Source organism: Myiozetetes cayanensis, unplaced genomic scaffold, assembly GCF_022539395.1.
Source record: "Myiozetetes cayanensis isolate MyiCay16 unplaced genomic scaffold, myiCay2020 scf7, whole genome shotgun sequence".
In the NCBI taxonomy this organism is placed as follows: Eukaryota; Metazoa; Chordata; class Aves; order Passeriformes; family Tyrannidae; genus Myiozetetes; species Myiozetetes cayanensis.
Window position 1 is genome coordinate 40392605 of NW_026087964.1, and position 15256 is coordinate 40407860.

The window sequence follows — 15256 nt, forward strand, 5'->3', positions numbered from 1 at the left end:
CCCACCAACTAAAAACTATGTTGTATGCATGAAGTGGGTCCAATCCAGTGCCTCAGTACTCATCAAGACATGACTGCATACACACAGAATATAAGCTCTAACTTGCCTGGCTTTATTTAGATTAAAGTTCTCTTGCTTATTTGTTAATTATTTTGTGTATGCATAAACAACACACAGATAAGGTTTTTAAGACTGAAATATGATAAATCCTTTGATTTTTTTGTTTACAAGTTAGAAAAATCATGCCCATCAGTCCTTCTTAGCAGTACACTTATGCCCTCTTCAGCAGCCGAAGACAGAAGATCCACACAGATTACTATTCTTGGGGAGAAAAAAAACAAAACAAGGACAGTCTAAGAAATGACCCAAGCCCACCCTCTGCAGCAGAGTGTGAGGAGGAGAGAGGCTGCCCTCCAGTGTTCAGTCAGCAGAGAACAGTATGTGCATGGGACAGGTTTTCTGGAGCTCTAGTAAAGGTCCGGGACATGATTGCAAGACTTGCATTGTCTTGGCTGCAGGAACTCATTTATGGCAGTGCGAAATTCATATGTGAAAGGCACATTTACACAAACACACATATTTAATTTAGCTTCTTCCCCCTCCCATGTGCTGACTTTTTTGGGCTAGTCTTAATTTAACATTATCTATCACAGACACTGTGATTTACTGAGATCTGAATTATGTACACTCACTTTCAAGAAGAGTAATAAAAATGTAGCTTTTCATAGATGAGGAAGAAATCATTAATAGACATAGTCAAGTAACTTCTGTAAACTGTCAGAGCTCTGTTGACTTACTGGCAACATAACTAGTGTTGGTGGCAGCAAATATGACATGTTTTAGTCATTATTAGGACTATGAGTTACCATATTGTATATTATTATGATTTAAATATGTGCATGCATTGAAAACAGATTCAGACTGTTTAAACAGAAAAAATCCCACATCACCAAGTTTCTTTAACTTAAGGGGTCAACAGGGTACTACTAAACTATCAAATGGAAATCACATTTTTCTGCAGCCCAAAAGCTTTCATACTATTTCCCCTTCATGCATTTGGGTCTAAATACAGTAAACAATTATTTATTAGGAAACAAATTATTCATCAAACTAATTTCCTCCTCCTTCCTTCCTTCCTCCCATATCCTAAATGAACGTGCTGGATCACAAATCCACTTCAGTCAGTGAAGTGGATCTCCACTCTGCATCTCCAAAAGTAAAATCAAAGCTCACACATTTTTTTGGTTTTGCCTAGTTTTAGGAGTTTATCATATAGACTGATGTGTCACATGGTTTTAGTTCAAGAATTTCATCAATTAAACGTTTACAACTTTGAATTTGCAAACAAAACCATTAGTTTTAAGGCACCATGATTAATTCTTTAGAAGACTTAAACTGAAGGTAAATAACTGTTATATTAGCACAAACAAAATCAGGTACGGTCCCAAAGTATTCATGCAGATTGATGGGGACAAGATAACAGAGCAGTATCAGGTGCTAAACTTCTATATCAATAGAGATTCAAGTCAGCACCAAGTCAGCTCTAAGCCACAAGTCTACCATGATTTTAGACACAGTATTAGCTATGCATATCCATGTATGTATTCTCATCTGTAAAATTAACTACTCACACTCCAGTAGCTCACAGCTTAATATACTCAAACTTCCTTTCTTTTTTTAAACCAGACTGACATTCCTCACAGAAAAACCCTAAAGACCTATCGAACATTTTAATAAGAAAATTAGTATTCTATTTTTTTTTATTTCATTCTATATAAAGCAAGGCCTTCTGGAGTCACAGGAGATTTTAAGAAGTTTCATGATACGGTACAATAAAATCATTGGGAGATACTTAAGGAGTAAGATTAGCAGTTACAGATTTCCAAATCAAATAGAGCGTCCTGTTACTATAAACTGACTCATTTGATTTCCCTTAAAACACAACAGTGAAAAGCAAGTGCAGTTTGTTCAGGGCTAATATGCTTCTAATAGGTGAGAAGAAATGTCTGACCCTGCTTCTTTCAATGCCATACATGCCTTTACCTTTAAATCAGCAGTGTTCAGGAACTCAGAAAAGCAGAACACAGCTTTCAGGATCACACCCTAAATCAGCAGCAGTCACTACAAGAAGCAAAAAAGCCTGGCAGCCCTAGGGCTCTTCAGATTGCAGGGCACAGTCCTGCTGCTTCATCCACCTGGACCAGAGTCAACTTGGGAACAGGAACATGCTGTATTAAAACCACCCTTCTCTCCAGAATCATTTGCCCTGTACAAAAATGTATTTCCCAACTACTTTTAAACATAGGCTGGTCAAAAGCAGGTTCCATCAGCAGGCAGAAGGACACGCCTACACACAAGTCTAATTCAACAGGTCTGAACAAAAGCTACATGAAAGTTTTTGAAAGGACTGACCATTCAACACATTTGAATGGTGGTGACCAGGTTATACAGCAGGACAGGACTACGGCACACATTCATCCCTACCAAAGCAAATTATGTAAAACTTGTCACTGACCAGTAGGCAACTCTGACCTAACTGAAGACTAATACAACAGTATCCAAAGTACCCATATTGTCTTATCATTACAATCATACCTGACAGTCAACAATAGATCTTTTGAAAAGGCAGATGACAACAAAGGAAACAGAAAAAAATAGTCTGAAACGGGAAAAAATATAATCAAAGGGCTATTTGTTTTTTAAAAATCTGCTAAAGTTAACAAAAGACAGACCCTGGTTGACCAAAAATGGAAAACTGCACTAGGAAGAACAGGCCTTGTAGAAAAGTAATGCTGAGGTAGCAAAATATCAAGAGGCCCATATTGCCTCCCCCAAAAGAGTAAGACAGAAGTGGGAAATCTCATCTGTGGTCCACTACAAACATGGATACTGATGTCAAGAATACCTACCAGTCTGGTACTGTGTGCCAATCAGTGAATATTCCACCTGTACACTGAGCACCACATTCAATGAGATGACCTGCAAGACTGGGAAAATGGCATTCAAATAACTAAATATTCTGTAAAATCAAGTTTCACTAATCCAGCTTTAAAATATAATGGCACAAGGGAAATAAAGCTAAATAACAGAACATGCTACTTTTCCCTCCATAACATCTAATACCACCATAAATTAAACATTAACCATAACAAGGGACTTTGAAAGATGAATATAAGTAATTGAAAGGACTAACCTTTACATGAAGAATTTTCCTGCAAAAAATAACCTAAAAGATTATCTAACACCTAAAAAAAAGTTTCCCTGCTCATTTCAAGTCTTGATCTATATTCAGTATCTTAAGTAGTCTGCACTATGTGTAACTAAATATGTAAAGCCCGTTTTTAAATCAACAGATAAGACATCTCACTTCCAATGTGAAGCACAGAATGTATCATGGTTATGTATTACTATTTTCAAATTTTGATTGCAACAGGCCATAAATACTCAACAGAATTATGGGGGAAAGCTTCATCTCTCTGTGGAGCCAAATTTCTCTCCACATTTATTATTCTCAAGGAGGTTTTAGCACACTAATACTGGTATTCTCAGACTATCTAGGTAGCTATTTTTTTATGGACTTCAACTCAGATAGATGATGAAGAATGCTAAATTAGATGACAGAATTTAATCCCGTGCTTTCTGCATCAGATTCCTTACCCTACGACTACAACTAGGGTTTGTAAATAGGAGTACTGACACTGAGCTTCTGCAAAACCACAGAGTGATGGTGTCCTTTGACTGAATCTCCTTTCGTGTATCTTTCAGAATAAGACCTGACACCACCCCAGTTATCAAGTGATTGCCCAACAGAAAAAGCTGGGAATCACAGGTCTGTACTGTAAGATTCCATCTCGACACCAAATGAACAGGAAGTTAAGCTGTTAAATAAAATCATTCAGCCCTTTCCTCATTTTGGTACTTCAAGCTGGTTGCAGAATGAAATTTCTATAATTTCAATTCTAAGTGAGAATACTGAGTCTTAAAAAAGAACCCAAACCCTAACAAAAACATTAAATTATTCAATGGTAATACAAAACATCACTAAGTGCTGAAAATTCGGTATCTTGACACTGAGATATGAAATACAAATTTACCCAATTTCTTCTTATATCATTTACCTTCCTGCAGCTAGCAAGTCGTATTCATCTCTATTCCAGCCAAACTAGAAGAAAAATACAAGTATTTTTATATAAGTTTCACAGAGCACAGAAAACTGCACATAGCTCATTCGCTGCTTTGAGTAACAATGTATTGGATTTATTTTTACTTAACTGCAGAAATCTAAATAATAACTGGCAGGCAACGTACATGGATTTGAGTTCCTATACAGCGTATTATCAAAAAAGGTCTGTTGTATTTCCTCTTACTGATACACCCAAGAAAATACAAACTCTTAAAAGTCATACCCTCTTAAAAAACTTGGAAGTGCAACATCCATATTTTTCAAAACCTGCACAACCCAGAGGTTTAAAGATCTAGCACCTATCTTGTGTCACAGAAACAAATCCCTATGTTCTTTTCAATTTTTGAAAATTATCAGTTCCTGGAGTACTACAAGTCATCCTTAAAAACTAGAAGTATGCTTTCTGTTTAACTAGAAATTTTAACTAAAATGTTTTCCCAAAGTTCAACCCAGTGCAAGTAATATAGAAAGTTTCTCATTTAGCCCTTTGCAGAAATCTTCCCAAAACTTTTCAATAAATTAGGTAAGATCTCTCTGGAGTAGATAATACACACTGACAGCTGTTAGTTTTCAGAATGTAAACGGTTATAAATAAAATAACAAGTCATAATGGCAATAGTAAATGGGAAAATTTAAATCCAGATTTGGCAAGGTTTGACATGCATGAAGAGTATGATGTTTTAGAAAGCATATCTGTAACCAGACACTAACACATAGCCTCATATTTTTTTTTAAATATGCACCAAAAGAAAGCTTCCATATTTCACAGTGTGTGATCATTCACAAAAATTCATGAAAACCAATTTAAAATACTTCAAAAAACTACACATCCTGCTGGTATAATCTGTTGAATTTCAAGTTCAACATATGCTGCATTGACACTTCACTACTTAAAACAAAACCAGTGTTTTAGACCTCTCATGTGCTCCCCTCCAACCCAAAATGAGCTCTAATATCGACACCTTGTGGTAAAGAAAAATATACTTTTTTCTTAATCTTGCACATTAAATGTTTAAGAAGGATTGTGGGGGAGCGGGAAGAGTGAAATAATGTTGAAAAAGGATAAGACTTCCTTAACTGAAATGTTTTCCAGCCTTATGGTATACAAGTTAACAAATATCCCTGCTATAAATTTAGGAGAAGTGAAAGTTGGCATCTTTTCATGCACCTAAGAAAAAAATACACACGCTCATTACTTTTAATTTAGTATCTACATTTTCCCAAGGAACAAAAATTGACTGACAATGACAGCTGAATATTCATTCACCTATATTAATTATCATATGGAAATTAACATGTACTTACAGAATGAATGAGTGGTCCTAATACAATCCCACTGTCAACACATCTACCCGTCACAACAATATCAGCTCCAAGGTCTAGAGCCCTGCTAATTGGTCTTGCACTAAAGATAACAAAACACAATAGTAAGTACTTTCACATTTTAAAGCATTTCCTGCCACACAGAGGTTAAAAATCAATTTTAGTGGCTTCCTAAGGGATTTTTAAGTAACTTTAATAACTTAATTTGTCATTGTGTACATACAACAAGACTATTTTGAAGAGCAGTCATGAAAATACTATCAAATTCAGGTACCCAAATAACATAACTGATACACTTGTCTTGATGCTCATAGAAACTGTCTTGAAAAAAGTGCATAGAGGGACACTTCTATTATCAATTACAGAAAACAGTGTTTTTCAGAGATTCATTACTCATTTCATTTGTAGATGAGAGTATAAGGATGAATATTCATCACAGAGAAAGCTTCGTGACTTTGCCCTCCAATTTTAAACCTTTCAGGTCGGTTTATCTAAGCATTTCTAGAACTTGCAATATCGACCAACTTCAAGAGCACCGTGCTTTTAGAGATATATGGAAAGCCTTTAGCATCATGAAGGAGCCAAGGGAGATCTTTCAAAACAGTGACCATCCTGAAAAGCCAGTTTCCAAAACTTCAACAGTACACAGCCTGACACACACTAATGGAACATCCTACAGCACTCTGAGTATGTCCCAGTACTCGAAACTCTCAGTTGCACTTCTCTAGTGATAATATCGTAACATACTCCATGCTGCAACAGAATCCACAGCATGTGAAAAAGCATTTCTGTGATTGCTATAATTCAACTAAAGCTGTTTTGGCTTGAACTAAAACCTGAGCATTCACAGATGATGTAGTGCTAAAGGGCTGTAACTTGCAAGGTTAAAAGTTAAAATTTATTTACAAGTTATAATTTTTTTTCTGATTGCTTGAATAATTCAAAGGTGAACCTCATACACAAATTCATGTACTCAATGTGCTAAAATTATTTGTCCATAATAAGTAAAACCTGCTAAAATAACTCACCCAAGATATACGTTCATGCTGTGAATGTTCTCTGGAAATGGTTTGCCACTCTCTAAATCGGTGATACCAGCTCCTTTTAAGTTCTCTTTCTGTTAGAAAACAAACAGAACACCAAATCTGTGAGTATTTTGAAGTTTCTACTGTAAGCCTTTTATTAGTATCAAACAACAGATCCACTCCACAGCAACCCCAAGCAAAGTATAATTATTCAAATCACCAACAACACAAATCAGTTAAATGGTTAAAAGCCTTAGGCACACTTTTAACCATAACTTTTCTAGCATGCAGAAAACTAAGTCAGCCTTTGAAGTATGCTAGTTCATTCACAAATGGTCAACTACAATGAACTGGCATTATTCTCTAGGCTTTTAAACTGTCTTTAATTGCTGTAAGATTTAATAAATCAAATCCTGCAAACAGAAATGTGTCAGCCACAACTGCAATATGGCATGGTCAGAGAACAAGGCTGATCCTGCAGCTTCTCGTGATACTTAGAATAGGCTGTGTTTCCAGAGAAGTAGGTGTGTGGGGGGGTGTTTTTGACCGTGCATTAGGCAGCTTGGCAGTCCAATGGATCAAGGGAATAACGACTGCACAGACACAATGTCTAATACTGGTTTACAGGTGGCATCTCGAGTGTCAAAAATACACCTTCCACTCTGAATTAATTTGGTGTTCTATGTTAATGACTGAAACCCTCCAAACCACAAATAACATTCCCTAGTATAATTTATCATATTTAGTATCAACACTAAAAGTTGCCTGTAGTCAGTAAAAGTTGTCTCTTTTCTGTTCCTGTAAGCTATGTACTGACAACAGCATAGAAAATAATGCATTTCAGATCAGACATGTTCATAACAAGCTCAAATAATGACTTCATTGTTGCACCAGTAATGAAATTCTGGACAGCAGACAGTAATTTCAGTAGTTTCTTAAAAGGAAGTCCAAGCACTGCACATAATTTGCAAATAAAGAACCTTACTTGACCATCTTCCACATTCAATAGCATGAAAGGAGTAACAGATCCTAAGCAGATAAATAATTTTCCAAGTTATAGGCAAAGATTTAACCACAGTGCAAACCTCTCCCCTCTTAACCACTACTGATGTATAAACCATTTTCCCAGTACCTTTTCAGGAAAGACCAACATTTTTTTGGAGACTTCATAGATAAAGTATAACTCCTTTAAGTCAAAAAATACCATATGTTTAATCTTTCAATTCTATTTTTTAAATTATTTAAACTTCAATCTTCCCATTTAACATTATCTTAATAGCTGTAAACTAGTTATTTAAAAACAGAAAACCAGCTACCTGTAAACAAAGGAACATCAGGAAATCCATGTAAATTACTAAAAAGAAGCTAGAAGGGATAAACATTTGAATGCACAGTAACTACACCATATTTACAAGATTTAACATGCAGGATTAGTTAGTTTAGATAGAAGCAATAAGTAACAGCACACACTAGCTTCTCCTGAAGATCCAGGCAGACCTTACATCATATTCACAGTTTGCTTCCAAAATCTAAATAGCAGATCCACAAGCAGATCCACCCCCATCCCATACCAACCATAAGATGTGCCAAGAATTGTTTTCATGCATTAAAAAAAAGAAAACTAAGAAACAACTTCTAGATGCTTTTAATAGTAGAAGACTGCTGCAATAAAGATACACAAAATAAGTTCCCATGCTATGTAGACTAATGCTACTAAGGCTTAAGATAAAGCAGAATACCTCACTCATTAGATCATCTCCAGCAACAACAGCTATTTTCAAATCAACATCTGCTTTCTTTGCCACCTCCTGAAGGGCAGCTGCACAAGCAAGTGGATTAATTCCACCAGCATTACTGATGACACGAACACCTAATATAAAAAAAGAAAAAAAAAGGTAAATTCAAAAGGCAGCATGAATAGTCACCTATATTTTAAAAACCTTAAGTGTGCTGAAACATAAGCAAGGTATCATCTTGTAAGGTGGTAGATACCTAATCAAGTAAAATACTAATATCACATTAAAATATGAACCCCATTCCATTGAACCTGTCAAAGGATCACAAAAAGCCAATACAAAATTGTTTACAGAAAAATAATTATTATAGGTTTTTCTCATCTTTCCTTTATGCATGGAAGGAGTAAAATGACCAAAAAGACATATACTGAAGCAGACAGACAGCATCAAAAATCTGCTACAGGAGGAACAGTACTGCATACCAGTCATTCAAACATCCATGTTCCCCAAACAACTGCATTTTAGTAGAAATGTGCATCTAACTATACATTCTGTACTGTTTGCAAGGCATTAGGTTCTCAGAAGTAATTCCCTTTCTCCTCTCAAGCTCAGAAAGCCATGAAGCTGTACTAATGTAATCAAGAAAAAAAGTGCTCAGAAAGTGGTATTGTAGAACTATATGGGAATGTTAAAAAAACTTTTAAATTACACTGAAAACATCTAGATCTCATGCTTTAGCAAAGATCCGTAAAGCAATCTTCAATTCACAAATTAAAGCCCCAGTAAGAAATTCACAGAAATATACGTATATATTTATAATGATAGCAAACATTTTAAGTTAGCCCAATTTAAACTTCACCATCAGACCTCTAACTCAAACCTATTACCATGTCATTTTTCACAGTTATTCTAGAATAGTTTGGGTTGGAAGGGACCTTAAAGATCATCTAGTTTCAGCCCCTCTGCCACAGGCAGGGACACCTTCCACTAGACCGGGTTGCTCAGAGCCCCATCCAACCTGGCCTTCAACACTTCCAGGGATGGGGCATCCATGACTTCTCTGGGCAACCTGTTCCAGTGTCTCTCCACACTGTAAAGAATTTCTTCCTAATATCTAATCTAAATCTACCCTTTCTTCAGCTTAAGGCCATCCCTCTTTGTTCTACCGCTACAGGGAGAAAACTCCCTGTCCAACTCTCCTGTGGCCCCCTTTAGGTACTGGAAGGTCGCTATAAGGTCTTCCCAGAGCCTTCTCTTCCCCAGGTTGAACAGCCCCAACCCTCTCAACCTGTCTTCATAAGCAGGTGAAGTTAATTAGCATACAAACTCATGCAAAGAATAGCATACCTTTCCTGTGAATATCTTTTATATATGGAGCCATGGCAGTGGTGACAAAATCGGGAGTGTAACCTAAAACCTGAAACAAATAAGAACTGTAACCATCTCTCAGGGGTAGGCCAACCCAATCCCTTCCCCCTGCTTAACAGGGGAAGAACAACCACCTCTCAAAATGCTCGGATAATACGAGCGTTGACTCATGTCATAAAATGACTTTTACTATATGAAACTGAATAACAACAAATAATTATAACAATAATAATAATAACAATGATAGAATAACAAATATATACATGCAAGTAAGAAGTATACGAAAGGAATCGTATCACCCTAACCAGACATGTCTTAAGCAGAGTTGGGCTGGAGGGAGAGCTCGGGAGGTCGAGAAGCATCGCAGCGCGCCCGCCCCAGCCAAGCCCGGCACGCTGGGACCGGGCACCGCCTCTACTTACGGGAGACCGGGCCTTGGCGGCCGTCAGCAGCGACATGGTGATCTCGGACAGGTAATCGAAGACGAGGAAATCCAGCTTCCCTCCGTACAGCAGCTGCGGCACTGGCGGGGCAAGGCAGAGCGGGGCCGTCAGCGCCGCGGCACCCCCGGCGCGCCCCGCCCGGCCCGGCGCTTACGCAACGGGGCTGTTTGTGCCGCCCGCAGCCACCGCCGCCCGCACCACGGCCCCACCGCCCCACCAGCCCCCCGAGCCCCGGCCACCGCTCCCGCCGGATCTTCCCGCAGCCCCCCGGGCAGCCGCTGCCGCCGGCGGCCCCGCCGCCCCACCTGCGGCCGCCGTGTCGCCCCAGAAGCCCGAGGCGCAGCCGATGCGCACGGCGGCGCCCGCCGGGGGCTCGCAGCCCGCGCTGCGCCGGCGGCGGCTCCAGCGGGACGGGCGGGCGGCGGCCCCCAGGAGCCGCGACCCCCGCGGCCCCAGCAGCGCGGCGCAGCTCATGGTGGTGGCGGGCGGGCGGCAGGGCGGGCACCGCCCCGGCCGAGGCCGCCCAACCGAGCGCCGGGGAGGGGCCGGGGGCCTGCGCAGGCGGGTGGGGCGGGATAAAGGCTATAAGTACTGGGCTCGCCGGCCCAAGCGATCGGAGTGGTGGGAGTGCTGCTCGGAAGCGGCAGCCCGGCTGAGAAAGCTGGACGGCAGTGCAGCCTAGGACATGCACAGTCGGGTGTTCGGCTTTGGTTCGGGTTGTACCCTGGCCCAGGCCCAGTGGTGGGAGGATGCCGGGCTGTCGCATCCCCGAGGTGCTGGCCCAAGTCACTACCCAAGCAGCAGGCGGTGTGTGAGGGGATAACCTTAAAAGTAGAAACGCCTTGCAGGGTTGTGATAACGTCCAGAGCATCTCAGCTCGTCTGGTTATGGAATCTTCATGTAACCCTTTCCTAAATACGAAGGATTACTAAAAATATTATTATATTTTTTATATATATATAATTAAAAAAATGAGGCTTTCTGTGGGAGTGCATGTCTCAGTTCTGACAGGTAGGCTTTCTGGTTGGATCTGGACTGAATTTCTAGTCTGTGGGCATGCGACAAATGTCACCAACCTAGGAAGTTCTGCCATATATGAGGGGGAATGCTTTCCCAGTCATGAAATAAGAACTGGAGTGTCCAAACAACTCCACAGAAGGCTAATCATGTATAGGTACTTCAGAGCGACTGCCTATCTGACGTGAACACGGACTGTGACTGAATCAGTCTTACACGCTAATTCGATGCAATAATAGCCAGGCCTCCCTTAACACCTACACTTATATTCCAAGTGAGTTTGAATTATCTCTTGCAAATGATACAATAAGAAAATTTGGTGTCTTTGCAGGAATGCTGAAAAATAAAACGTTGGTGCAACATTGATAATACTATGTGTGTGATGACGAGAGGGGGTTTTAGTAATGTGAGAAGTAACCATGTTGAAGAAAATAAGTACTTCTGAAAATTGTTGATGAAACTTCCGGTTAGGCTACATTAAAATTGTGATTATAAATAATGCAGCTGAGAGAATATAGAAAATAGTCATGCTGGGAACTTAGAATTTAGTTCTTTATTTAGTGAGGTACAATGTTTTCCTATTTCAAAAAAAGACCATAAAGGACCATCTTCTGGTGTTCTTAGTGCCTAAGAAGTGATGAACAATTTCTGTCCTAAGAGGAAGAACCAAAGAGGTCACAGAGAAAGAAAATTTGGTTCCCTACACATAGTAAGGACCTAACTTTTGATTATTAAATTATGAAATACTTAGTTATTGTGTTGAAATTTTGCAGGGTTTGAGTCCTTATAAACGAGTAAACATCCACATAATTGCAGTGTGTGTGGGAAAACATGTCATGTATGCATAGTTTACTGCAGCTTTGTCCTAAATATGTATAATAAATATATACAATAAATATACATATTACTTTAGTTTTGTCCTAAATATATGTTTATTGTGTAGCTCCTTAAAGTAAACTTTGAAGCAAGAACCAGAACAGAGCACTGTCTGGTATAAATTACACAGCTATCAGCACAGACATAAAGACAGAAACTTTCTGTAGTTAAATTTTAAAGTGCCTTTCATGTGTGTTTCAATATGGAATACTTTGCAGTAAGGTTCCAACATATTGCAGTACAGCAAGAAAGGTGGCTAATCCTCAGCAAATCATGCAGTGGTCTCAAATCCTGTGGTGAAATTCAAATGCATTTTACCTTGGCTAAGGTAGCATAACCAACGTACTGCAGTCCTCACGTCCGTGCTTTAAAAACACATTAAAAATAAATGCCAATCGCTGACAAACAGAATCATGTATGACCTACGAGTGTAAGTAAAACTTGCACTGAAATGTATTGGGCCAAGATTTCATGCTGCACGGCTGAGTTTCTGGACGTTGGAAGGCCTGTCTGCCCGCACCAAGTGACCCAGAGGCCGGTAGATGGCTGTATTTCACCTCTGTCGGCACCCGCCTCGCCTGCAAAATAACCCCTGGCCGCAGAAAGTGCCATCGGCTCCCGCCAGCATCCTCTGTGCTGCACTAGGCAGAGAGGCAAATGTGTGCATTTCACCCCTTTTGGACCAACAGGGCGTTTTATCTATATTAAGATACAAATATTCACGTGCACATGTGTACATTGGTAGAACAGTCTTGGAATATAGAGGGGTGCTTTATTCTTTTAACTTGAAACTTTCAAGTGTTGTCATTTGAAAGAGGCTGCTCATGGTTCTGTGAAGGACTGATTCTTGCTTTGTCAGAAACCAATTCAATGCCCTTATGGAACCTTAAATACAGTTTTAGCAAATTTGCATATGGATGTTGACGTGTGGGAGAGAGAATTAATATCAACCTATTAGTTGATCTGCCAAAAACATGAGGAAAGGATTTAGGATTGTTTCTATTATTTGCAATGGTGCACTGATGAAGGGATCAAAGCCTGTGTTCTATTGGTTCCCCCAGCAATTTTGTTTCTTGCACAGTTTAGACTTGTCCAAAAGTAAGTAGGTTATTTTATAAGCTTGCTGATGTTCCAACAAAATAATCTATTTTTTGCAATAGTATTTTATTCACTACCTCTATTTCCTCAACTTGATTATTCAAATTATTTTCTTCAAGACTGAGCTTTCATTATCAACATCATTCCATCATGAGCAGTAATGATTAGCTCAGAGCCTATAATTTCATACATGACATTAGGATTATCTTGATGAAAATAGAAGCAAATTATATAGAGATTATTTTCCAGGTAGGCTTGGGAGGCAATGTTCTGTCACGATCAAGCCTTAAAATTAAGATTTTGGGCTTTATATGGTTTAACAGATTTTACGAACAGCTTATTGCTCTTTGAGGACATCAGATGGCACTGTGTGGTTGTCAGTGAAGCCCAAAAGAAACTACAATCAGTAACAAGCTTATGTGAAATTCATACACAGAGTTGCTAGTGAAAAATGTGACTGTATTTGTGGTCTGTATGGGGGATATGGGTCAACCATAATAGCTGCCATAACTCAATCACATGATAGGAATCCATTGCTTAATGTACAGCTTTTAAGAGTAAGCCAGATTCTGAGTTCGTCTCATAATTCGTGAGAAGAAAGGGAAAAAAATCTTCTGGCTTTATTTTTTATGCTGGAGAAAGAAAAAGCCTACAGAGTAAAAAAAAAAAAATTAAAGAGGATAATTTTTTTCCTCTTGATGGTTCAAATGTAGATCATCCTGAGATTCGATTTCCTTCAGTGACCCTAAATACTTATATTTACTTTTAATAGGCTAGTGCTGTCAATGTTTCAGACATAGGCCTGTGCTTCTCTCCCTGTAAACAGATTTGTGCACCATCATGGAGCACAGATGTACTGTAAAATAAATGTAAAATTCACTTTTCTACTTCAATCATCCAGAATTAATATCAGTAAGGCCTAATCCTGGAAGTCACAGAAGACAAGACAGAGTACATTTTTCCAAAGCAAATACACTTTCCATTATGTTTCTAGGATTTTTCTGACAGTCAGGCTTCCTCCTGATTGCTTAAAAAAGTACAAAGTATTTCACAGGCCAGGGGTTTATTGTGAAATATATTACATTTTTGCTGTGTTTCCTTTAATGTCACTGTAAATAAGTTCCCGTTCAAACAATAGTTTCAGCATTTATTTTAGTTTACTGAAGTAGGCTTTAGTTTATTGAGGCTCTGTCCTCACAACTAATTACAAAATATTCAGCAAATATTTGAATTTACGACTTATCTCATTCCAACAAATTAGTGCATCTCTTTGTTTAACAAATGGAGTTCACTGTTCTTGCCCTCAAGGTAAAGTATACAGTGCAATCTCTCCTCTGCAGACAGTCTGAATACCAGCCTTTCCTAAGTGAATCAACAGTTGAAAATTATCTCTGTAAATCAGTAAAAGGAGAGAATTTGCCATGTTGCATGTAATACCCCTATTTAAGGCACAAACAACTCAAAGCTCAATAATGATATTTCACCAAACCCAAAACACGGTTTGCAGTTTCATAGTAATTTAGTAGATTTTTATCACTTTGAGGTATAACATCCTATGCTCTGGGACTCAGAAAAACCTCTCAACAACCTGCCTTGTTGACAAAACAACAAAATGAGTTATCTTCTGAACTATATTGACTGCATTCCTTTAAACCACATTCCTGGGTTTTTAGATAAATGTCTTCTCCTAATACTTCGAGTGAAGTTTAAATAAAATCTTTAATGTATGAAATTAACTAAATGCTAAACAGAAACACTGTAGGACTTTTCACAAATAAGATAATAGCTCATTCAAAGCATCAAACGTCTGGCTTACGGATATGAGGTATTTTCAGGAGTACTATGAATTACCTTGATTTTTGGCCTTTTTAATTGTTAATTTTTTTTTTTTTAAATTTGTCTGCAATAATATTTGAAGACAAAACAAGAACTATGTATTAAAACAATAATCCTTGATTATTCTTTGCAGAAATCAAAAGATCTTTTAGGTTGTTATATTATCTACAAAGAGTGCTGACTTTTAGCAGTCACAAATCAATGTAACCTCCATGTTTTGATTTCAGAAAATGCATTATTCCATAATTATTAAAGAATACACTCTAAAATGAGTGAAAATACCTCTTCTGTATCCACAGTGTGCATGTGGCAAAATATCCATAAATTCTTTCAAAATGGAAAGCTGTGATT

General features: G+C 38.5%; 1 protein-coding gene across 1 annotated transcript in view; it reads right to left on the reverse strand.

Annotated features, from left to right (window-relative positions):
• The window catches only part of LOC126651682 (uncharacterized), a 60598-nt gene extending 50046 nt beyond the window's left edge, over positions 1 to 10552 (reverse strand). Inside the window, exons 1-8 of the mRNA XM_050337800.1 lie at positions 10384 to 10552; positions 10058 to 10158; positions 9615 to 9684; positions 8271 to 8401; positions 6535 to 6623; positions 5489 to 5588; positions 4119 to 4162; positions 2910 to 2987 (exon numbers count right to left, since the gene is read on the reverse strand). Coding sequence (XP_050193757.1) covers positions 2910 to 2987; positions 4119 to 4162; positions 5489 to 5588; positions 6535 to 6623; positions 8271 to 8401; positions 9615 to 9684; positions 10058 to 10158; positions 10384 to 10552 — 782 coding nt within the window. The remainder of the gene's footprint in view (positions 1 to 2909; positions 2988 to 4118; positions 4163 to 5488; positions 5589 to 6534; positions 6624 to 8270; positions 8402 to 9614; positions 9685 to 10057; positions 10159 to 10383) is intronic.
• Between the last annotated feature and the right edge of the window lie 4704 nt (positions 10553 to 15256).